At 37.8% G+C, this 24422-nt stretch overlaps 1 protein-coding gene across 2 annotated transcripts in view; it reads right to left on the minus strand.

Annotated features, from left to right (window-relative positions):
* The window catches only part of becn1 (beclin 1, autophagy related), a 131030-nt gene extending 107001 nt beyond the window's left edge, over positions 1-24029 (minus strand). The window contains exons 1-3 of one of the 2 annotated variants that reach the window (XM_079851080.1): positions 23803-24029; positions 8461-8591; positions 8284-8348 (exon numbers count right to left, since the gene is read on the minus strand). In XM_079851080.1, coding sequence (XP_079707206.1) covers positions 8284-8348; positions 8461-8591; positions 23803-23879 — 273 coding nt within the window. In that variant the 5' untranslated portion in view covers positions 23880-24029. The remainder of the gene's footprint in view (positions 1-8283; positions 8349-8460; positions 8592-23802) is intronic. The other variant, XM_079851079.1, reaches the window with a different exon arrangement.
* Positions 24030-24422: the final 393 nt, after the last annotated feature.

The raw sequence follows: 24422 nt of genomic DNA on the forward strand, positions 1-24422 counted from the left end.
TCAATGTCTTGACTTCATGCACACCGAGTTTGGTGGTGATTGAATTAATTCTCTAGGAGGAGTGTTTCAAATTCCATAGCAAGCGTTCTCCAAACAACCCATAATAGCTGACTTCCTGTTGGGCTGGCATATAACTTAAAGGGTTAGTTCACCCAAAAATGAAAATTCTGTCAGTAATTACTCACCCTCATGTTGTTCCAACCCCGTAAGACCTTCGTTCATCTTCGGAACACAAATTAAGATATTTTTGATGAAATCTGAGCTATGTCTCACTCCTCCATAGGCTGCTATGTGACCGAAACTTGCTGGCCCAGAAAAGTCATCAAAGAGATCGTTAATATAGTCCAAGTGACTCCAGTGGCTCAATCTTAAGTATATCAAGCGACGAGAATACTTTTTGTGCGCAAAAACAAACAAAAATAACGACGTGCAACACAGACGCGCAGCGCAAAAACACTACGAGGCCCAGAGAGAAGGAAATGAAAAGTGGAATAAAGTCGTTATTTTTGTTTGTTTTTGCGCACAAAAAGTATTCTCGTCGCTTGATATACTTAAGATTGAGCCACTATAGTCACTTGGACTATATTAACGATCTCTTTAATAACTTTTCTGGGCCAGCAAGTTTCGGTCACATAGCAGCCTATGGAGGAGTGAGACATAGCTCAGATTTGATCAAAAATATCTTAATTTGTGTTCCGAAGATGAACGAAGGTCTTACGCGGTTGGAACAACATGAGGGTGAGTAATTACTGACAGAATTTTCATTTTTGGGTGAACTAACCCTTTAAGAGTGCGAAAGTTGTTTGGCCTGATGAGATCTATATGTGTGCTGAGTTTCATATTAATTCTGTCAAAGCACGATAACAAACTTGCTATTTGCAATATTTGTAAAGCACAAGTGATGCAAGGAGGCGTAAAACAACAGTCTTTCAACACTACAAATATGATTACACATCTTAAGAGCCATCATCCTGAGCAGCACCAAGACTTTTTGAAAAGTAAGAAGGAAAAAATGCCGGCAAAAACCCATCAGCAGCCTCTACTTCAGTCCTTTGACAAAGCTAGAAAATACAGCAGCGACCACCCAAAGGTAAAAGATCTTAAAGACAAAATAATTGAATTTATTGCTCTTGATAACCAGCCGTTCAGAGTGGTGGAAGACGCTGGCTTCAGGAGGCTAATGATGTACCTAGAGCCGCGGTATGCTATGCCTAGCCGGCGCTATTTTTCTGACGTGGCCTTACCTGAACTCCAGAGTGTTGTCGCCAGTCACATTGAAAAGCTACTCACCGCCGCTTGTCACATTAGCTTCACCACGGACATTTGGACATCAAGCGTGAGTCCTGTAAGCATGTTGAGCCTCACTGCCCAGTGGATAGACGAAGATTTCACCCTTAAAAAAGCTGTCCTACACTCACAGGAATGCTCCGGTTCTCACACAGCAGCTGCAATTGCGTCTGCATTTGAAAGTATGTTTGGGAAGTGGAAAATAGAAAGAGAACGAGTGCATGTCGTGCTACGTGACAATGCCCGTAACATGGCTAAAGCTATGATGGAGTTTGGTGTGGCAAGTCTACCGTGCATGGCACACACACTGCAACTGGTGGTGAATGACGGTGTCCTGTCTCAGCGCAGCGTGGCGGATGTTGTGGCCGTGGGAAGGAGAATAATTGGACATTTCAAACACTCCCAGCTGGCATACAGTCGACTGGAGGATGTACAGAAAGAGCTCGGAATGTCGGTAAAACGACTTCAACAAGATATCGCTACCAGATGGAATTCGACATTTTATATGATGCGAAGCTTGGTCGAGCAGAAGAGGGCACTAGGTGCTTATGCCACTGATTTCGAGCTTCCTGCAACTTTGCCAGCAAATCAGTGGGGAATTATAGAAAATATGATCACACTTCTCGCCCCCTTTGAGCAGCTGACCAGAGAAATAAGTTCTGCAGAGGCCTCTGCTGCTGATGTGATCCCCGCGGTTGTGGCACTGACACGACTGCTTGGCCGGCCGAGTGACATGGACAGAGGAGTGCAGACTACCAAAACTACCCTGCTGGAAGCCGTCAATCACCGCTTCAACGGTGTGCATTGTGAGGCACTTTATTCTGTTGCAACCATGCTTGATGCCCGCTACAAAGACCGGTACTATGACGAGGAAAAAAAGAGTGCTCGCGACCTGTTGCTCAAAGTTTTGGATGACATGATGCCAGCACAGAGGATCCCCCAGAGAAGAGGACCCGAACAGGATCACTGCTGGATATGTATGACGAAATTCTAGAGGAGAATGTCATGTTTGAGGAGCAAGACAAGACCGCGTCAGCGTCACAGGTAAGCATCAAACATGCACAAATGTAGTTTTTTTTTTTTTTTTAGAATATTTCACTTTTGGACCGAAAGCATCCTAATTATAGGATGTAATTTACATCCTAAAATAATGCGACTTTCGCTATTATTATTCTGCAATGTCATAACATAGATAATCGCCTATTTATCATAATTCGCTATGTGTACGGTGGTAATAATAAACGTGCAACTAATAAATCATTTGATTTCTGGAAAAAAACTTTAGTGCTCTGTTAATGCCTAAAGCATAAAGTAAAAAAATAAAAAAAAATACGGAAGTGATATTTTGGTATTCTGTTACTTCATAGGTCATCTCATACCTGGCCGAACCCACAATTCCCAGTAACCACAGTCCATTGGAGTACTGGAAATGCAACCAGGCCCGTTTCCCTGCCCTTGCTCCTGCTGCACGCAAGTACCTGTGTGCGCCCTGCACAAGCGTTGACAGTGAACGGCTTTTTAGCGTTGCCTCTGATGTGATGGATGAAAAGAAAAATCGAATGGACGGTGAAAAAGCAGAGATGCTCATTTTTGTGAAGAAAAACCTACCTCTGGTATTAAAAAAATAGCTGAACAAAAGCCTACCGGTCAGCCGAAGTTGTCACCCTAGTTAGTTGGACTGAAAAGGTTTGCACGACTCAAGTTCAAGTAAAGAATAAGATGTCCTTGTATTTTTTGCAATACAGAGAGCACATTGTTTGTAACTGAGTTGTTACCGGACTGTCTGTGGCTCACAAGATAATATGTGGAGCTTGATTTTAAGTTTGATTATACTTTAAAGTGGGTCCTCAGGACTGAAGTGGAGGTCTGGACTACAGCTGCTTGTTTTGTGCACTTGAAGTGTTTTCTGTAAGTTTCAGTACAATGTCATGTTAACCACTATGTTGGTAGACCTGTTCCAGTAGGAAAAGATGCAAAAAAAATTATTTGAAAATTTATTTGTATTTATTTTACTCTTAAGGACTGAAGTTTCAAAGTCAAAACTTAAAAATAAAATGTGGCACTGGCATATCATTTATTCTCCAAGTGAAATAATTTACCTGTTTTTCAGAGGTGAATGTCTGTCTACATTTGTAAAATGATACATTTATGGTAGAATCAGTACAGGAGAGAGACTTGGATTTCTCTTCAGTAAAATTAAAGTGTAAATATATCAGGCGAAAAATGTATATATATATGTATATATATATATATATATATATATATATATATATATATATATATATATATATATATATATATATATATATATATAGGTATCGGCATCGGACAAAATTAGTTTGAAAATATCGGCATATCGAATATCAGCCAAAATCCAATATCGTGCATCCCTAATATTTACGCTTTCATTTATACACGCTTGAATTGAGTACTAATATAGAATTTACTTCGTTTTTTTTTTTTTATTCTTGCCTTAACTAACCTTTTCATGTTAATTACATTGTTTTTTTCTGTAGTATTTACTTCACCACAAAATCATTTTTATCAGTGTACCCAGGTCTGCAAATTCGTATTGATAGTTCATGTCTCACTGTCTTGGTCTGAGCATTTAAGGAAACGTTGCAACAGACTCAGGGCCTGAAGTCAGATCAGCCCGTAATGCTGATTGTCCTCCAGACTCTCAGCATTGTATTTTCCTGAGGTCAGATATGCATCTTTTACTCTTTACTTCAGAGCATTTGATGTTATGTATTGATTCTCTTTGAACTGGCTATGTAATTGACCTATCAGTAAGCCCCTCCCCTCAAATGCAGATGAGCCAATGGCAGTTGAGTATCAGTTGCACAGGGACCGGAACTCGGACATCTTTAGGTTTCAGCGCCATAGAGAAACATTGGAAGATCTGAAGCTCTCATCGGTTTGACGTTGTTTATGCTACAAAAATGGTAAAACAATGTGCCTGGGGTACTTGTAACACTGATTCCAGGAATCCTAAGAGGATGGGCATGGGTATTCATGTATTGAATCACCATATTGTGCGTGCATTCACCAGCGCGTTTCAAAAGTGTGATAGGATTTGCGAGAACGGACCAATTATATGCACAATACGACTGAAGCCCAGTTTATTTATAATATCAATGATGTGGACGCAGTAACCTGGTTCTAGGGCTGGGCGATATGGCTGAAAACTGTATCACGATATAAGTGTTTCATATCGGTCGATATCGATAATTATTGATATTTTTTATGACATATTTAAAATAAGGACCAGTCCAGGAGACAAATACATTACATTTAAAGATTTTTTATTTTAAACTTTCTGATTATAATCCCATCAGTTATAAAGGCAGTAATGTCAACACGACCATGGAAAACACTCACTCAAATAATTAGTCTAAAATCTGAATGAACACTTAACAATTATCTCTTAACATTAAGGTGCAAAATTAAAGAATACGTAAGTAATGCTTTATAAAGGGGTGGGCGATATGGCAAACATATAATATTACGATTTTTTTCAGGAAAATCACGATTAATGATTTTATCACGGTTCTTTTTTATGTGGGTTTTACTATTTTGTGGCTGTTTTTAAAATATGGACATTAGTTTGGCTGTAATGCTCAAAGCCTTAGGTAACAAAATGTAAAAAAGGGGCGAAGATAAAAAAGTTCTCATTATGTTCTTTGTTATTAAATATTAAGATCAAAGATACACATTACACGTACACACAACCTAATATACAGATTAAATAAACAGTGCTTTATGTTTTCAGCTACAGTAGGTGTATTTAACAGTAGCATTGAAGAAAGTAATTAAATGAACAAATATGAAAATAAAACAAAACGACTTCACTGTATAAATTATACATTGATACTTATTAAAGCTACTATTAAAGTTATCAGTCAAGAGCAGTGAATGATTTTCTCTTTGCATTTTGTTGTTTTATTAACATTAAAGGGATAGCTCTGTTTACTGTTTGGATAGCCACATTCTTCAAAATATTAATATTTGAAAATATAAGAAGGAAATTAATACAGGTTTGGAACAACATTAGAGTGCGTAAATAATGAGAGAATTTTTATTTTTGGGTGAACTATCCCTTTAAAGACAAGCGGCAGCGTGTTTACTATTACTATACTGTCTCTTTAAGAGCTGCGCGCGACGTGTCTATTATACACGCATTTGACATGCAGATTTTCTCTCAATTTTCTCAAGTTTGCTTTCACTTTAGACATATCCGACTAGTTTATGTAAACCTTGTGTGTATATAACAGTATTAGCACAATAAGACTCGAAATATAGTCCAGTATCCAGGCGCTGGTAGACAGGCTTTTAGTGCATGTGAGCTTCACATGTACGCGCTGAGAAACACACACGTTAAAACAGCTCATAAGCACGCGAATAACAGAGAAACTGACGATGGTCTTGCATAATTTGCAGACGAAGTCTTGAAGTCTGGCGAGCTGACTTTTCCTGTTTTATCAACAATCGCTGTATCACTCCACGCCGGTTCTGTTACTGAAGAATCCAACACGAGACAACAATATTGCGCAACCATTGACTGGCTGTTGCGTGTCAACCCCCTACGTTGCAAGGCTACCAGAGAGTTGAGTGCCTTTGTTCATGCAACCAAATTTGCTTTCGCAACCTCTGGTTTCTTCCGACGAAGAAAAAAAAAATTATCGAACGTTTTATCGAACGCATTTTTTATTGATATTGATTACGTGTCTATCGCGATACATATCGTTATCGTTTTATCGCCCAGCCCTACCTGGTTCCCTAAGGATTCCACCTCAATTAAGACAAAAATATAAATTTTATGGTTGTCATACTCTCATTAAGTTACAATTAACGTTAAAGTTAGTGAATTCATGTTAACGTACAAACCTAAATGGCTAAATGTTCTCACGTCATGTACAGTGTAGGTCAAAAACACAAATGAAGGTCTTCATTTCAGTGCCTCTCCATATTAAACTGGTTAAATGTAAATTAATTTAATCTTACCCTTTGGTACATGAACAGTGTTGATCCTGGATGTTGTCATTGCATTCTGATCTGTAAACCCTCACTTCCAAATTAATCTTGTTACCCACCATATTTATTTTAAAATCTTTTATATATCCCTCATGGCATATTTAAGTCCCACTTGAATGCTCCTTGACGAGAGGTTGTCCATCTGTGTCCAAAATTTATCAAAAACATCTTGAGACAGCTGTCATTGTAAGACAGTTAGCCACTCCGTTTGTTTGTCCGAGTTAGCAACATGCCAATTGACCTGCTTACAGATAGGTCAATTGGCATGATACATTTACCTGACTAATAATAAATTGTTACATTTGAATTTATTCTGACTTACTCTGAAATGTTTAACTCGTAGATTATGTAGTATCGATTGTTACTGCAAATCTGCTTCCAGGATTATGTGGATACTAGATCTCAGATTAGATTGAGTATAGGGCACGTCAGGAGAGATTCTAGATTTCTTACTTATGCAGTCGCATTCACTATAGGGGCCTAGATAAAAATACTATTAAAATAATAAGCATTGGGGCGGCATTATTTTATAGTACTAGCCATAACCTCTGGTTACTGTTTCAGCTTTATTCAAGTTGTTATATAGTTATATTATTAACTATAGGGGACTAGATCAAAATATTATAGAGATAATAGCAAGCATTGGGACAGCATTATTTCATAGTACTAGACAATCTCTGATTATTGTTTGAACTAAGTTGTAATATAGGTGACTGTAGGGGGCTAAACAGAACTGATATTTAAATAATGGCAAGTATGGGCGGCCTATTAAATAGCATTAGCCATAACCTCTGATTAATGATCGGACTGGTGAGTTTGTGACCGTGGGACCGTGGGATAGATAAAAGATCAGCCGGCGCAGGACCCTGAGTGACATTGGTAACCGAATGAGCGAGCACAATAAGAGTAAAGAGTTAAATAGAATAATCAAATGTGTAGTTAAACTAAATGACCAATAATCAACGGATTCTAACCCAAATTCGAGGTTGTGATAAAATGGAGTCAGATAAAAGTAAATTGGAATTAAACTACCTTGCCACACTGAAAAGACAGAACACGCAGGAAACCTTCACCCCCTTATTGGACGGGCCTTACACTACTGTTGTAATTGCAGTGTAAATGCATTCACCTCTAAGATTTTGTATACATTAACATGGATAGAAAACAATGCCCCTGGAAATCAATTTATGGAAAAGTTAATTTCTGTCATCTTGCTGTATTTTGCATATATAAATATATAAGCAAAGTTAAACATATTACATTTACTATAAAACCAATATAATTAATGCATCACACTTGTGAATTGACCTTCAACTGTTTTATCTTCAACATTTTGTGTGTAATTGTAATTTTAAGTGTAATTTTAATAATTATAAATACATACTATAATAAATGCTATTTTTATTATTAATATTACGGTACAAATGTATAATTAAGAAAGTTCATCATTTCTGAGGGAAAAAATGAATAAGGTCGACCCTTAGCAGGACTCAACTTGCTTAAGGTGAGCCACTGACTTGACTTGCTTGGTTTGTGTGCACTGCGACTTGAGACTTGCTTGTGACTTGTTGGTAGGGACTTGAAACTTACTTGCGACTTAAACCCGTGTGACTTGCTTAACAAACAAACTTTGATGTTGGCTTGAGAAGCCTGATGGTAATATTGTAATCTGTTCATTTACTTATCCAATACATTTTTAAAGTCTTTATTTAATGACAAATATAGTAATAATATGAGCAGCCTTCATTGTTTGTTACCAAGGCAACCGCTTCATTTACTTATCCAATCAATTTTTAAAGCCTTTGTTTAATGAAAAATATAGTAATAATATGAGCAGTCTTCATTGTTTGTTACCAAAGCAACCGCTGCATTCCATACCACTTTTTGTGTTTATGGAAAAGTGGCTGTACACTTGAGAGCCAGCAAGATCACAAAGAAAGCTTGCTGGTGTGATTTATTCACCTCAGGGAAGCTGCTGCCCTCACTGCTATTCGACTGTTTATTCGCTGTTACTGTCACTAATGGAGCTGAACAAAAAAAAGACAAGTCAAACTCAATCTACTTTTTAATGGAATGACATAATTTCTCTTACTCTGTAAAGAGACCAGTTTACAGTGGTGTAGTGCTGTATGGTCATACCCGTGAGTTCATGGATGGTCATTCTGTCCAAGACGTTGAAGGATGTGTCGAGCTTCAGTGGCTGACTGCAGCGCTGACAAACAAAACTCACCTGCATGGTGTTGCTAGAAAACTTCAATCCCTCCATGCTGCTGTAGAAACATAACACACACACACACACACACACACACTGTTACAGGAGCTTTTTGGACATTCATCTAGGCAGTGTCCTAAATACAATACAGTTTTGCTCTGAAGTTTACATACCCTCTGCAGATTATTCAATCTTAATCATTTTAACAAAATAAGAGGGATCATTAAAATTGCAACATGTATTATTTAGTACTGTCCTGAATAAGCTATTTCACATAACAGATGTAAGTATTTTGTGGAGCTTCAAAAGGTCAGTACTAAATGGAAATAATATTATCTATAAACAAAATAAGAAAAATGTACACATCACTGTTCAAAAAGTTTTCACCCCATCTCTTAATGCATTATTTCTCCTTCTTGGGCATCTGTGAATGTTTTCACCTTTTCAATGAGTTGTTTATGAGTTCCTCAATTGTCCAGTTTGAAAAGAAGGATCTCAAAATCATAGTCACTGTTGGAAAGGAGTCAAATATGCAGAAGATGCAAGAAAACCATTGAACGTGCAGGGTCAGAAGGCTTTTTCTGAAAAACAGTGCCCTGCTTAACTGCTCAGGACAAAAAAGGGACTCATGAACTACTATCACAAAACATAAAAACAGTCCAGGTAAGAGAACACAATATTAAGATTTAAGGGTATGTAAACTTTTGAACAGGGTAATTTTTATTTGTAAACATCTGTTATATTAAACAGCTTATTCAGCACAGTATAATATGCACGCGCGTGTGTGTGTGTGTGTGTGTGTGTGTGTGTGTGTGTGTGTGTGTGTGTGTGTGTGTGTGTGTGTGTGTGTGTGTGTGTCCCATGCTGGCAGAATGAGTCGTAATCAGAGGTGGAAAGTAACTAATTACAAATACTTTCGTAGAGTAGATTTTTCAATTTTTTCTACTTGAGTATAATGAAATTTTGGTACTTTGGTTTTGGTATAAAATATTCAACTTGGTCACATTTATTTTTCACAGAAAGTACAAAGTACTTTGACAAAGGTGCCGACGGAGCAACAGGGTAAGCTGAAATTTGAAACTACTTTTCAAACTACTGAGTTGGAGCCTTGTTTATGGAGCTAATAATATGACAAAATGATTTGAATTTGAATTGTGTAAATTTGAATTATTGACAAGTGTAATTAACAAAATTGATTATTATGTAGATTTTTAAATAGTTCTGAATTTGATTTCTTTAAAAGAATATTGAACATTTGAAATGTAAAAAAATGTTTGTTCTGAATTCTTAGACTGCAAAAATCCAGTTTAAAAAAAAAATACAGATTGAAGTTTAAGATGAAGAAATTTGGAACTTCAAATTCAGTTCTAAAATTACAAAACGGGGAACCACGTGGTGGTGGTTCAAAAGAATCTGTGTATCATTCGTTTTTCAGTCATTTTTTTATTTAATATTAAGAGTAGAAAAATGAGAAAACAGCTTGAATATTAGATTTCTAATATTCTAATAATTCTAATATAATATTTGATGCTTTAAAGTCATCTAAAGCCATTTCATAGCTTAATGTGAGGGACAGAAGAATATTTACATTGTTAAATTAAAGTTCTCGGAAACTCGTCTTCCCTCCGATGTGGCTGTCATTCATTTGTTCAGCATTCAAACAGCGCGTTGCGTTCAGTTTCGACAGTCAGCATGGTAAATTCTCTCCAATTTGATATTCCCATTATAATACTTGATCTGTAGATAAAAGGGCTGTGCACTTGAATAAAATTATTATCTTGCAGGAGTTTATTGCCATTTCTAAACGATGTCGTACTCGCTACCGGGTGCCTGTTAGATCACACAACACTATATGAATGACTATATTCAATTTACATCACAATAACTGGAATTTAAAACTGAATAAACAAATGATCAATAAACTGTTGAATAGATTAAGATTTGTGTGCTCAACATCTCTCTTTTTTTAGTTATTAGGGTTTATCTGGTGTAAGACTGGAAAAACTAGAAGAGAGAGCTACTCTCTGAGAGAAAAAAGGAAATTAACATTTGAACTCACTCTTGTGAAGTTACCATCACCATTTGAGACGCAAAGTCTCACCTCAGAATACATCTCTTCCCCACTCCCCCTCTCTCATGCTGAGATCACATGAAATTCACCCAAAAATCTATCTGGTTTAATGTGAATAATTATCATTGAGTATTATACATGTTTGGTATCATTTGAAATGTCTCGGTGCGACTGGTACAAAGGTATCATTCCCAAAGAAGTAAACCAAAAGGTAATAAGGTTTTTAAGAGTTTAGAGATAACTGGCATACAAAGGAGGGTGGGTCTTCAGGCATATGGCCTCCTGCTCTTGAAAGGTGTTAACTCCGAAAGCAAATTCTCATTGTTAGCAAATGTTTACATGTAAAAAGAAGTTTCTGTCTATATAAAGAAATGCAACGAGAAGATCATGCCGATTCTGTACCTCAGATCACCCCTTGAATGCTGAGAGTCGTCGGGACTCTCAGCATCATGTATTTCCTAATGTCAGGTTCGCATCTCTTCTCTTTATTCCAGAGCATTTGATGTTTTGTATTGATTATCTTTGAACTGATTACAAAACTGGCATGATATATTTACCTGACATAAGTTTTACCTTAGGCATTATTTTCAGTAAAGAGTTAAAAAGAATAGTCAAACAATCGCTCACATTTAATGATGCACAGATATCATTAAAACCTTTTCATTTATGGAGTCAGATGAAATAACGAGAAAATACATATGAGAAAATGTATTTCATTTAATCAAAAATACGCAAAGACCTTCCCCGCTGACCGGATGCCTCCATTGGGCCAATTGAGCGCAGGCTTACACTGGTGACCGTGTTAAATGGTGGGGTTTCAGGACCTCCACTTCAGATGTGAGGGAACGACCACAGCAGATTTGCCAATTCTGAAAGCAAAAACTGACACGATATTAAGCTGTATAATAAACGCAGACTTGCTCGTTACATGATTTTGGTATTCTTGTAAAGATTACAAATTATTGGTATGATCACCTGTAACGGCTGAAGAAAGGTAAATAAATGTCAGCTTGGCACGGGTTTCGAATGCGCGCAAAAATAGTTGCTCCACGAGACAACAGTATAATGAACAACTCCTATGATGTAATTTTCCGTCATGAAAATGTGTCCGCCATTTTTAATTCTTCTACATTCTTAATTCTACTTTTTCGAATTCCTCCTAGGACATTGCTCCGATTTTCACGAAAATGGAACCAGATCATCTTCAGACCATGCCAACAAAGAGTTATCGAATTCATGTTGATTTGTCAACTCATTATCGAATATCTCCGCAGCGCTTTATCGTATTCAGACCAAACTTGGTACATGTCATCACAAGCATGATCTGTGGCGACATGCTGCGTTTCGGCTAATTTTGCTTGAATAACTTCTGAACGGTTTGCCCAAAAATAAAAAAATTGGTCTCGTTAGATTCAGGGCGGAATTGATATCCAATTCATTCATATCAACCATTTTAGGCATCGGCCATTTTAAATTTAGTACTAAAATGCTGCATTTTCTGAACGCATGAACGTATCGTTACAAAACTCGGTATGGGTCATCAGTACGATGCCCTGAAGGAGCCTGAGAAGTTTCGAACCAGAACCACCTACTGGTAAAATTAAATGTTCAAATGCTTATAACTCTGGGTGTGGTTGACTTATTTTCACAGGAGTCATCTCCTTAGATTCCTGAGTCCTTGCCGAGTCCAACGATACCAAACATGATAGGTTTCGCCTTACGGTTTGTGTAGCGTTGTGATTTAGTGCATAAAGGCACACTATGCAAGATTTGTACCTTAATATAACAGCTTCGAAGTCATTTCGATGGTAAACGAACTCGTAGTAGGGCGAATCATCCCAATAGCAAAGCAGGAGGGGACGGCGCTGGCAAAACCACCAATGGAGGTTTGAGAGGTGGCGCCCCGCCAAATCTCGCGAGAATCACGACTTGCTTTACGGCACGACGTCACATACATCAACAACATATGAAGCAGCCTCTATGGAAGACAATGGCACGCATTTCAGACGTGAATCATGGCAGAGTCGACAAAGAAAGCGCGGTCGGAAGAGTCAAGGATTGAGTGCAGCGACAACTCTGCGTGAGTGGTATTTACGACAGTAACATTAAATACAAGTACTCCACAGCGACTGTTTGACAAAATCGGAAACTGCATAGTATGCCTTTGAAGGGTTACAAATTTTAAGAATCTATTTCAGATATGCTTCCTTACATAACATCACGGTAAAGAATACTGATTTTAGCATTTGAAGTTTTAATTTAGATTCCAATATAGACTGAGAATGATGAACTACAGACTTGATGAACTACAGACTCTGAAGAATAAATCTCTTCTGCTTATAAGATCCATCTCAAGTGTCCTGGTTTTTGCTTCGATGTAGGAATAAAAAGTTTCCAACACCTTTAAAAAACATTTGCCAATAAGACCGATCAAGACAAAACCTCCGTAGGAAATTTGAAAATATAGGTTGTTGGCTATACGCTAATGCCCAAATGTCAAAATATTAATAGTAAGTGGCAAGAAAATGCAAACAAAGTCATGTGTGGGTAATTTATGTGTTTTTACATATAAATGTCTATAACTTCAAATCAAAATTAGATATTTTCACCAAATTTGGCACACATCTATGGGCTCACTCTGAAGACACATACAAAAATTAGTGGGATTGTGCCTCTTGTTGGTGCTATAATAGAACAAAACATGAAATTGCCATTAACTTCAATACAATATTGTGATATAAAATGCTATACTTTATGAACACATTAGCGTATCGTTACGAAACTCGGTATGAGTCATTGGCACCATGCCTTGAAGGTACTCAAAGCTTCGGGGCAGCGCCCCCATGCCGTCAAAATTTATAATAAATTAAGAAAATGCTAATAACTTTTAAAATAAATGTGCCTATTGTAATGACTTTGGTCTTAATAGATTCCTTGGGTTATGCCAAAAACAGACACCAATTTTGCCACAGTCAGCAAAACTTCCTGTCCTTCATCTTTATTTTCTTTTAAAACCTACTTTTTCAAACTTCTCCTAGACCATTAGTCAGATTTTCACCAAAATCGAATCGTATCATCTCCAGACCGTGCCGACGAAATGTTATGGATTTCGAGTTGATAGACAAAACCGTTTTCGTATACCACAGCAGCAAAGGTGAGGCATGATGCCAAAATGACTATTCAGGCTTTATCTCTTCAATGCCTTGACATATTGACACCAAACTTTTTATGTGTCATTGTCACCTCATCTGACCCCACCACATCAATTTCGTAACTGCGCCACCTATTGGTCAAAAGTGTCAATCCACCAAATCATTTTAATAGTGACTATATGATGATTTTTTTATATGATTTTTTTATATGATTTTTTTCACCCATTTTGTCTAAAATCATCTTAAAATGTCTTTATTTGCTCATTGCTGCAGTTGGTCTGACACTCCCAGACATGTTGGCATGGTTTGTTGTCTTTTTTGCGCTTGGCCCCGATAATGGCTGCTTGCAGCTATATTTACAAATGCTATCGTTAAACTATGGTTACTATTCACAACTTTCCTGCGAGTCTTATTGGGCGTCGCCATGACACTCAATACTTCCTCTGTTGACGGTATCTCAGTTCCGGTTTAGCCTAACGCTTAATAAAGCTAGCACACAAGGGATACTCGAGTCGCGGTACAAACGGGTGAAACTGATTACTGACAAGTAGTAATGCTGACAGATTAAGCAATGGCTCTTTGTGGCTCAATGTGTACCGTTGTCGGGTGCACAAACAACACGCAAAAACTGAAGGATTTTATGAATGGGACCTGTTTCCAACATAAACGGACCCTCTACGCAGAAAGAGTGTGTCTTGTACTTAGAAAATACTGCAGTACAACTGTATATATATTTTTTAAGTGGTATGTTTATTGTTTTCAATAATTTGAAAATTAATTAGAGAATTAACTTGAATGTGCAGCAATTTGTACAAATAGAGAGTATGTAGGCCTACTATATTTGTTGTAGCCATTAAATAAGAGCATTTAGTTTCATATTTGTTCAAATATTATAATGTTATTTTTTCCATCTATGTTGATTATGAAAAGTGAACATCATGATAGGATGCATCGGGAGATAGAGTGGGTCAGACATGACTTTGTTAATGGGTCAGACATGATTGAACTTAATTTTCTTCATTAAGTTTTGTTTTGTAGAAAGCCTTTCTTTAAAGTGAATTTTGTTTGTATAAATTATATCTTAATTAACAAATTTTTCATCAACCAATTGCCTGGTATAAATAAGCAGCAAATATAGCAGACAATATAAATCATGACATGGAGGAGCCGGCGCGCTGCGGTCACTTGCATTGCACGTGAACAGGAGCGCATCTCATCATAAATTAACCGAAACTCAGACATGAGAAATATAGCCTATCTAAAGAAAGCTTTAAATGTCTATAAACGAAACAATTCAAAATGAAAAGAAATAGGCTACTCTCTGATTATGTAATCCAAGATGTGCATTTCTCTCTAGGCTATAGGCGTATTCACTACAGAGATGGCGATCCTCAACTTCATCTTTGCAGCAGACACTGACAGAAAAGACTAGTTTATTAATAAAAATCAATGCACGCGTGTCACCGGTTTTACAAATGCACATCTTGCTTGTTGCACGCACACTCGGCACACATATTATGTCGAAATAACGAGATATTGTGTTGAAATAACATAATTAATAATAATAAATCTTTAATAATATTTGATTGAATGCCGAATGTTGTGCTTGTTCAATTTAATAAAATTAATACTTTAATTGTGATCATTAAAATAATTGAATATTAAATATTAAGTGGCCAATTTTTGCTCATTTATTAAAAGTATTTATATAATAAATCTAGCAACCCCTCAGCACATGTTAAAAAATTATCTGGCGCCGCGTCTGGTTATAACGGCCCACGTATTAAAAATGGTTGGGTCTAAATCGGGCTCGGGCTCATAATTACAGTTATGCCGGGCTCGGACACAACGGGCTCAGGTAGGGTCGGGCTTGATTTTTTGGGCCCGATATAAGCTCTACTCGTCATTACCCAAGCAAGTTGTTTGGGCTTGTTGAGGCTCTCTGATAGCAGTATCTTCAGGCTAACGTAAACCGGAAGTTCGTTACCGGCTTGTTCTACGTTGCCATAGCGATCATGGGAAAGGTCAGAGTTCGGGAAAGTTGTGAATAGATGAATATCAGATGATGTCACCAACCAACGTCTCCTCACTGACGTCACTCACTTCTAAAACTTGTCTGCCGCCATCTTGAGTAGAGCCCGACCGATAAAGGATTTTAAGGCCGATACCGATACAAATATTTGGTGATTTAAAAATCCGAAATATCGGCCGATATATATATTTTTAAAAAATCCAGAAACGCGTAACAAAACATGAACAGTTCTGATAAATATAATATATAAAAATACAAACTTAAGATATGAAAACAACCTTTGAACAAAAAAAAAAAATCAACTATTATTATTAATATTGACAGTAATAATTAAAAAAAATCAATGATGATGATATTATTATCATCATCATTTGTATTATTATTAAACAAGACAAAGGTCATTCCGTGTGTGTGTGTGTTTGTGTGTGTGTGTGTGGTCATGGGTTCAAAGCAAGAACTGATAAGATTGTAAATGTGTACCTTGAAATGCAATGTAAGTCGCTTTTGATAAAAGCGTCTGTCAAATGTCCGTTTGCATTTTGATTATTTCGAGAACCGTTCATCCAATCGACTTCACAAGGGAGTGTAGTGTCGCATTTGGTGCAATAGCCTATAGATGGACATGCGAGACGCCACACGTTCAGAATTAATAAACTTTTAGTAAACTACAGAACAGCGCGAGCGGGAAGCGGTGCACCTCACGCGGGCAGGGCTTATGCTCAGTGCTTGAAATGGGGGAAAAAAGGTGCCGGTATCTCTCTTGCATTGGCAAATCATGACATTTGAGATTTCTACAGTGAAAAACAAAACTCGGAGATATTGCTGGTACAACAACAATTTCTTGTTATTTATTAACAACATAAATGTATTTTCATGTCTGTCTGTGCGTGCGTGTGTGCGTGTGTGCGTGTGTGTGTGTGTGTGTGTGAGAAAATGGAACTCCTTCAAGTCTGCAAGTACAAAAATACATTTATGGTGAGATTACTACATTTTATTTAATTAAACGCATTTATGTTGAGATAATGATTATTATATTTTCATGTCAATCTGTGTTCATTTTGACCACGAACCATGCGCTGTCACTTTAATTCAGCGCGTGCAGCACAGCAGAAATAGACTCGGTGTGGAAACGATCTCTGCACTGCTATAGAGCTGGTAAGTCCCGCCCATCCGTAAAACCCCAAGTGGACCTCTAGGTTGAAAAATCGTCAATGCAAGTGAATGGGAGAAAATAATTATTTTCTGATCCCGTTTGAATTGTGCCATGAATGTGAACATATGTTGTATGTGAATTTTTTATAAAATGTTTCATGTTACGAGTTTGACCGTATATTGTACGATTCTTTGGCTAGCAGTTGTGGAAAAGACATAACGAGAAAGACTACATGTCGCCTATGTGACGTCACCCCATAACACATTTTCCTCCACTTGTCAAATCACGGGCTAATGCTGCGATAATATATGGAGACAGATCGAGATGCCTGTGTGTTTTGTACCCAAATGTCACCATTCAAACCAAATGGGCTGTTCTTTCTTCAGATTCGCGTCGAAAGCAGCGAAGAGTTGTAGTCCACAAAGTGCTCTCACACAAAATCTAACCGTATCAAACTTCTACCAGCTAAATTGTAGCATTCTTTACACGAAACATTATATTAAAAATTCACAGACAACATGTCACATTCATGGCAAAATTCAAACGGGACCAGAAAATAATTTTTTTCTCCCATTCACTTGCATTGACGATTTTTCAACCTAGAGGTCCAGTGGGGTTAGCGGAAGGGGCGGGACTTACCAGCTCTATAGACGCACAAAAAAATACGTGAAAAAAAAATGTGAAACGGGCGTGACACTGATGCTTTTTCTGTCAGTGGTAGAGTACCGGCTAAATACGAGAAGTAGCGGTACGCAAGAAAATGTTCAGGTACGCTTAAGAGTAAAATGTAGAAGTGCCGGTACTGCGTACCGGTGAGTACCGCCCCACTTCGAGCACTGCTTATGCTCCGAGAACGGACACTGCAGTGATATAAAACGCACACGTCTGTTAAATTAAGCAATACTTTTAAGGTAGTCTAATATTTTTCTGACTAACAAATTACTGACACAGTAAAGGGTAGATTTAAATAAAGAGAAATGAAATTTAAATAAAGAAAAACGAAATTTAAATAAAGAAAAACGAAATTTAAATAGCCTAAAGGAAAACGAAATTTAAATAAAGAAAAAACTAAATTTAAATAAAGAAAAATGAAATTTAAATAAAGAAATACGAAATTTAAATAAAGAAAAACGAAATTAAGTTAAATTAAAAAAGAGATTAATTTAGATTGAAAATAAGGGGTAAAAAGGCTAATACATTTTGTTTCTACTATTATTCTATTTTCCACAATGTCAAAGCAACGCAGCTTAACCCAAAACACAAGCTCAGGCATGGTCCATACAAACTCTGCTGTTCTGCGCTCTAGCCAGAGAACAGTCCAGTTGTTGGAACACCGCGTCGGTTCTATTTCTAGCATGCACACGTTTTCCGCGTGGCTCGAGCCGCATTTGAGACGCGTGTCTCACACAGGCAGTGTGCAAACCAGTGTTGCCAACTATTTTCAAAGGAAAGTAGCTAACGCCTCCCGCTAAAGTCGCTAAATGTCGCTAGATGACGTCATACGTCAATTAGCATATTCATGACGTCATCGCGGCGTATTTGCGTTCTGCCTGCCTAATGTTTTTTCTCATTAAAATCATGCTCACATACTGTATTTTAATATAATATAATATAATATAATATAATATAATATAATATAATATAATATAGCCGAATGTCCAATAAAGCTGTTCTCATTTACTATATTTTTTTTGTCAGACAATAGAACGAGTAACGTTAGCTGTTGAATGACTATTTTTTTATATGTGTAAAATTATCTGAATTGAGAGAGTTCAGGAACTGGGTGAACTAAAGCACTGTGATAGTTAGTATTACAAGTGATAAGCACAAGAAAAGAAAGGACAATAAAATGGTCAAACTAAATTCTTTAAATATAAAACAAAAGATAAGTGATAAGTCCGTGGAAACAACACTGCTCAATCACGTCTGTTAGCTGCCGTGCTGCTGCTCTCAGCCATTCACTGAACAGGGTAGACGCAGAGAGTGTGTGACGGCAAGGAGAAAGCAAATCTCGCGCTCGCAGGACTCATGCTGGCAACATTTGGAGGTTACTGAGGTTTGTTCAGAAAGTAGCTAGATTTGTCGCTAGTCGCTTTTTTGAAAAATTGTCGCTAAAGGGGTCTGAAAAGTCGCTAAAAATAGCGACAAAGGCGCTAAGTTGGCAACACTGGTGCAAACTCCAACCTGTTAACATGGGAGCCGAAATAAAAACGGACACGCCACGCAGCTGAGACACTCACGCCACACAGCCATTGTGTCGCCGGCCTTATTCAAGCGCAAATGAGAACCGTTTCGCGGGGGATCCCAGGTGTGCAAAAAAAAAACAAAAAAAACCCCAACAATATTCAAATGTCAAATTTTCAAATCGAATACCAACCCACCGAACGAATATTCGAATATTCGGGTCCAGCCCTAGTTGCTTTTATTTTATTTTTTAAATATTCATTTATCGGTCATTATAAATGCCGATACCTATAGTTTGGAAAATGCCTAATATCGGCCGATAATATCGGCCCGCCGATATATCGGTCGGGCTCTAATCTTGAGTACCTGATTCACGTCAGTCGCAAAGGAAGTAGCTAGCTATGCCTTCAATGTGTTGTGCGGTGGGGTGCAACAACAAAAAAGGAGACCCCAAAATATCCTTTTACAGGCTACCTCAGGACGAAAAAAGACGCCGTAATTTGCGGGTGGGACATGTCCCCATCACTTTTGAAACATCTCGCGGCACGAATGTACCAATACAAAACATCTCCAGTTAACTAGCAGAGCATTCATTTCGTTCGTTTGTTAAATAAGAGGCGATCTAGCGCTGTAATGTGTTGTTTCTGAAATCAAGTGATCAAAGTGCTCGTTGCCGCCAAGCGGCAACCTCCCCGTCTCTCTCTTGAAACCAACACGGAAGTGAGTTAAACTGCAATTCGTTGACTGGCTGCTTGAGGCTGGAGTCAAAAGTGAGTCAAATCTGTATCTCCCCCATGTTAAAATGCCAAATTTTACAGCAGAAAAAACGTGTTTACAGCCTGGTGTCTGTATGTGGCTTTGGTCTATACAGCTAATTTTGCCCTTCATGACAACTGTGAGGGGGGTGAATTTTTTTATAACTCATCCGTTTAGTTGATTAATCCTTAAAGTTCTGCATAATTAAGGGTGTGGCCACTTGAGTGACAGGTGGATTGCCGCTGATGTCAATGCTAGCCGTTTGTCTGCTGTTACTAGCCGTCACTTCACCTCAGCAAATGTTAGCTGCTGAACTTGCCATCTCTGCAGTGTTTGTGCTTTTTTCGTGATTATTTCATACAATTTAATACACCCATTACTTCGCCCACGGTTTAGGATTCAGTCGTTGTCGTCGAGTATCGTTCGAGAGAACAACCAGCGCTGTATTTCAGTTGTTTTCCTCTGTGAACATGCACTAATGGATGTCTGACAATTTCGTTGCTTTTTGGAGTTTTCAGATTTAAAAACGTCAATAAAGGCTCGTTCGTTCTGCTCTCATGGAACGGATAGATTATAATATGCTTATGTACCGTCAGGTGAAATCCTGCAGGTGTCGGCGCTTTCTCCGTCATGCAATAAATGCACATCCTTGAATGAGCGCGGATTTTCTAGCGCACTTACTTGAACTTCATAGGCAATATATATCTATGGTTTAACCCATTTGAGAGGCGGCCAAAATCAGAATTTAAAATGGACTGAATAAGCTCTCCACGAACTTGACAAGCGATGCCGCACTGACGGACCATAGACTATAAAAAAAAGTGACTGACATGTTACGTTATGCACAAAAATCACTGTCACACACACACTCTCAGAGTAATATTAAAGGGGTCATATAATGCCATTTTTGTACAAGCTAATATGATTCTTTAGGGTCTAAATTAAAAGTTTGTAATATACTTTAATTAAAAATTCTCATTAGTATTGTAAGAAAACACTCATTTTACCTGGTCAAAACCAGCTCTGTTTTCAGCACTCCGTTTAAGTGCATGGGTCTTTAAATGATAATGAGCTTTGCTCACCCCGCCCCTCTGTTCTGTGCGTACACCGTTTGTAACACAATAACACAATAACCATAACGCGTTGTTCATTATAAACGTGGGATTATGAATTATATTGAGAACGTCGTACATAGAAAACATGCCGTAATGTACCCTGAGTGTAAAAATAGCCGCATTCATCATGAAGCCTGCAAGCGATTTGCAAAGATTAATATAAATATTAATATAAAGCTTAATAAAACGTTACACTCACTTCAGTTCTTCTGGAGGTGCAGCAGGAACACAAAGTTGGTACCGATCCTTTTTTCAAGAACAGCTTTTAGCAAAACCAGCTTTACTGACCCTCGTTTGTAAAGCAGTCTGGTGAAATGATTCGCGCAAACATGAAAGCATTGACGTTGATCGTGTATGGGGAATATTCCCTTCGAAAACAAAACTCAGCCACTGCGTCTTCAGCTGTACAGATTTAGGAACATCAATATGACTGCTGTGTTCCTTATTACACCCAAGAACAGAACACCACAATCTCTTAGATGCCATTATGCTCAGTGCTCTGCTATCAACAATGACGCGCCGGTCCGCGCGGGCTATGATTGACAGCTCGATCACGAGCGAGGGCGGGGCTGTGTTGAAACTCTACTGTCAATCAACAAACGTGGGAGGGGCGTCGATTTTGTGACGTCACAAAATCGAACAGCTTGATTTGAGTTGGGGGGAAACATAAAAGAAGATTTTAAAAAAACATAACGTTATAGCATTACCTCCCCAGCCTGAGCTAACTCGATCACGTCGAGCGAGGTGGGGGTGCTTTCAGATAGCCAGGCTCCTCAGCTCCACTCACGCCCCGCCTCTTTGCCCATTTTCTGTTATCCGGGAGTGACGCAAGGCCAAGATGGCGACGGCCGGCTCCGCCCACTTTAGGCTTCAAAAATGCTCTTCAGAAACCTACGGGTGACGTCACGGACACTACGTCCATATTTTTTTACAGTCTATGGTTGTCGCTGCGATCAGTGGCGCGGACACTGTGTTTGTTTGTGGCTCGCGCACAGTCTTTACTCGGACGCGCGCTTCAATGTGGAGAGACTCTCTATTCGTTCCGGTGAAATTACAAAACAAAGTGCACAGTGCACACAAACGTGTCCCTGCCTGATATACAACCACTGATAAACATAAAATCGGTTTTGATGAGAAAAAAAAAAAACTATATAAGAGCGGATTAGAACCCAGAGCCTCTGACACGCTTGGCAAAAGTTCTGTCCCTGCACCATTTAAATACACGTTTAAAATAGTCGGATCAACATATAATATCATTGAATGCCAGGATTGGTAGTTCGGTAGCAGCGGACAGAGGCTGGAAGTGCGCATCAGGTATCGCGTAGGGATCACACCCTAATGATATTATTTTTTGAAAGTAGCGTTTCTTTTCATGGCAGTCGAGGTGCAAAATGTTGTCTTTCTTGCTATTTACTGTATGTACAAAGCTGTAAATAGTAGCAAGCTAGCTAGTTAATGCTTGTCAGTACCATATTAGACAGTACTCGGTAGGTACTCAAGATAGCGGCAGTCAACTGGAAAAAGAGCGGATGACGTAAGGGGTCACGTGACTGATATTCATGAATAGTAAAAACATGGTAGCCTACATTTTCATCAGAGACTGATGTCTCATTTGATGACTGTAATTGGCCTAACGTTATATTCACGTTGTTTTTGTCATTATTTTCTCGTAAAATTACTTTGGAAACATGTGACTTCATTTATTTATTTAAGCCGAATGTCCTAACTCAAGTCCATAACTTTGAGTCCTAACTCAAACAGTCAGAAAGTTACATTCTACCCTTTAAACGTGAGATTGTTAAAAAAAAAAAATCATATGTTACCATTTTTGTTGATGAACAAATGTACTTCTGCGATTCATGCCATCAAAGTCAGGGAACACAAACCTATTTTATGATTTGAAACAATATCACCCATTTGAACATAAAGAAACTAAGTTTACTCGTGCATATTTTGATGTAGAAAAAATATTTTATCATCATAAATGTTTTAAATATTGTACCTCAGATTAGTGAACCGTTCATCTGGTTTACAAGTGTTTGTCATGTTCTGACAACTATAATAATAAAAGACAACAAAACAATAAAACCCACAATTAACTACTTTCTACAACTTTCAGTCAGGAAAAAAACGTGAAAAAATATGACATTTGTTGTGATAATTATTGATATCGACGGATATGAAAAATGTTATCATGATAATTTTTTGGCCATAACACCCAACCCTAAACAAATAGATATATCTATTTGACAATATAAAGCAAAATGTCTTTTGATGCATTTTTTTGTTGTTGCTGTACCACCATCTAACCTTTCTTTTTTCTTTTATATTGCTTCTAAAAAGAAATAGGTTCAAGGAATATGTGTGCTGCTATTTTCTACATTTTTCATTCCGAACACTATAATTATCTTATGCCAATATTCAATACAAACATACGCTTACATATTTTTAAACCTCCCAATAATTTCAGCAGAGCAGTTGTCGCCTTGCAATTGTAACCAAAAGGCAAGTGCTAATTTCTTCGCAATTCAAATGGAATTTCATTGGCTTCATTGACATCTATTGGGTTTCCATAACTCCTGTGCAGATTTTTAAAGCTCTATGTTGTATTCTGTCTAATTTCTCAATTGACTTGATAGCAGCTCCATACAATACAACCATAATCTATAGCATCGAAGCTCCAACCAAACTTCGATAGATAGCCAACAGAGCTTATTTCGCCCCTATGCATAACCAGTTAAGTAACTCATTTTGTTAAATATCTAAGTGAAACCAACCCATTGTTTGTTTGATATTAATAAAGTACCTTTCATTAGCCGTATCCTCCTGTTTACTGCTAGCAGAGGATGTGACGTACATTGCGTTCTTCTTTTGAGATTTCATTGGCGATTGACGAACAACGAAATGGCGTATTACCGCCACCGACTGGTATGGAGTGATAGTGATGTTACATATGACACTGAAGCTTCGATGCGCGTATCACCAGAGAATGTCTAATAGGAAGACGGGCTCTGGTATCACTCAAGCGACACAATTTGTCATGAAGCCCCGTATCAAGGCGTGTATTGGTTTACTAGAGTCACGTGATCAATGACAAATGAAGCCTCACTTTCTGTCCAATCACGTGTACGTTTCGCTTTGGGTGTCAGAAGGCTCGAACTTCAGATCGTATTTAACGAGTCATTTGTTGCCTCAGTCTGGTTGATATTTACAATTATTAATATTGACATTTAATAACAGATGATCCTATAAGACAATGTCCTTATTCATTGTGTGTGTGTGTGTATATATACATATATATATATAATATATAGAGAGAGAGAGAGAGAGAGAGAGAGAGAGAGAGAGAGAGAGAGAAGGCCTACATTAAATCTTATTGAATCATATAAGCTTATAAGCTATTATGTATTATTGTCACACTTTAAT

Source organism: Squalius cephalus, assembly GCF_949319135.1.
Source record: "Squalius cephalus genome assembly, chromosome: 19".
NCBI classification, from domain to species: Eukaryota; Metazoa; Chordata; class Actinopteri; order Cypriniformes; family Leuciscidae; genus Squalius; species Squalius cephalus.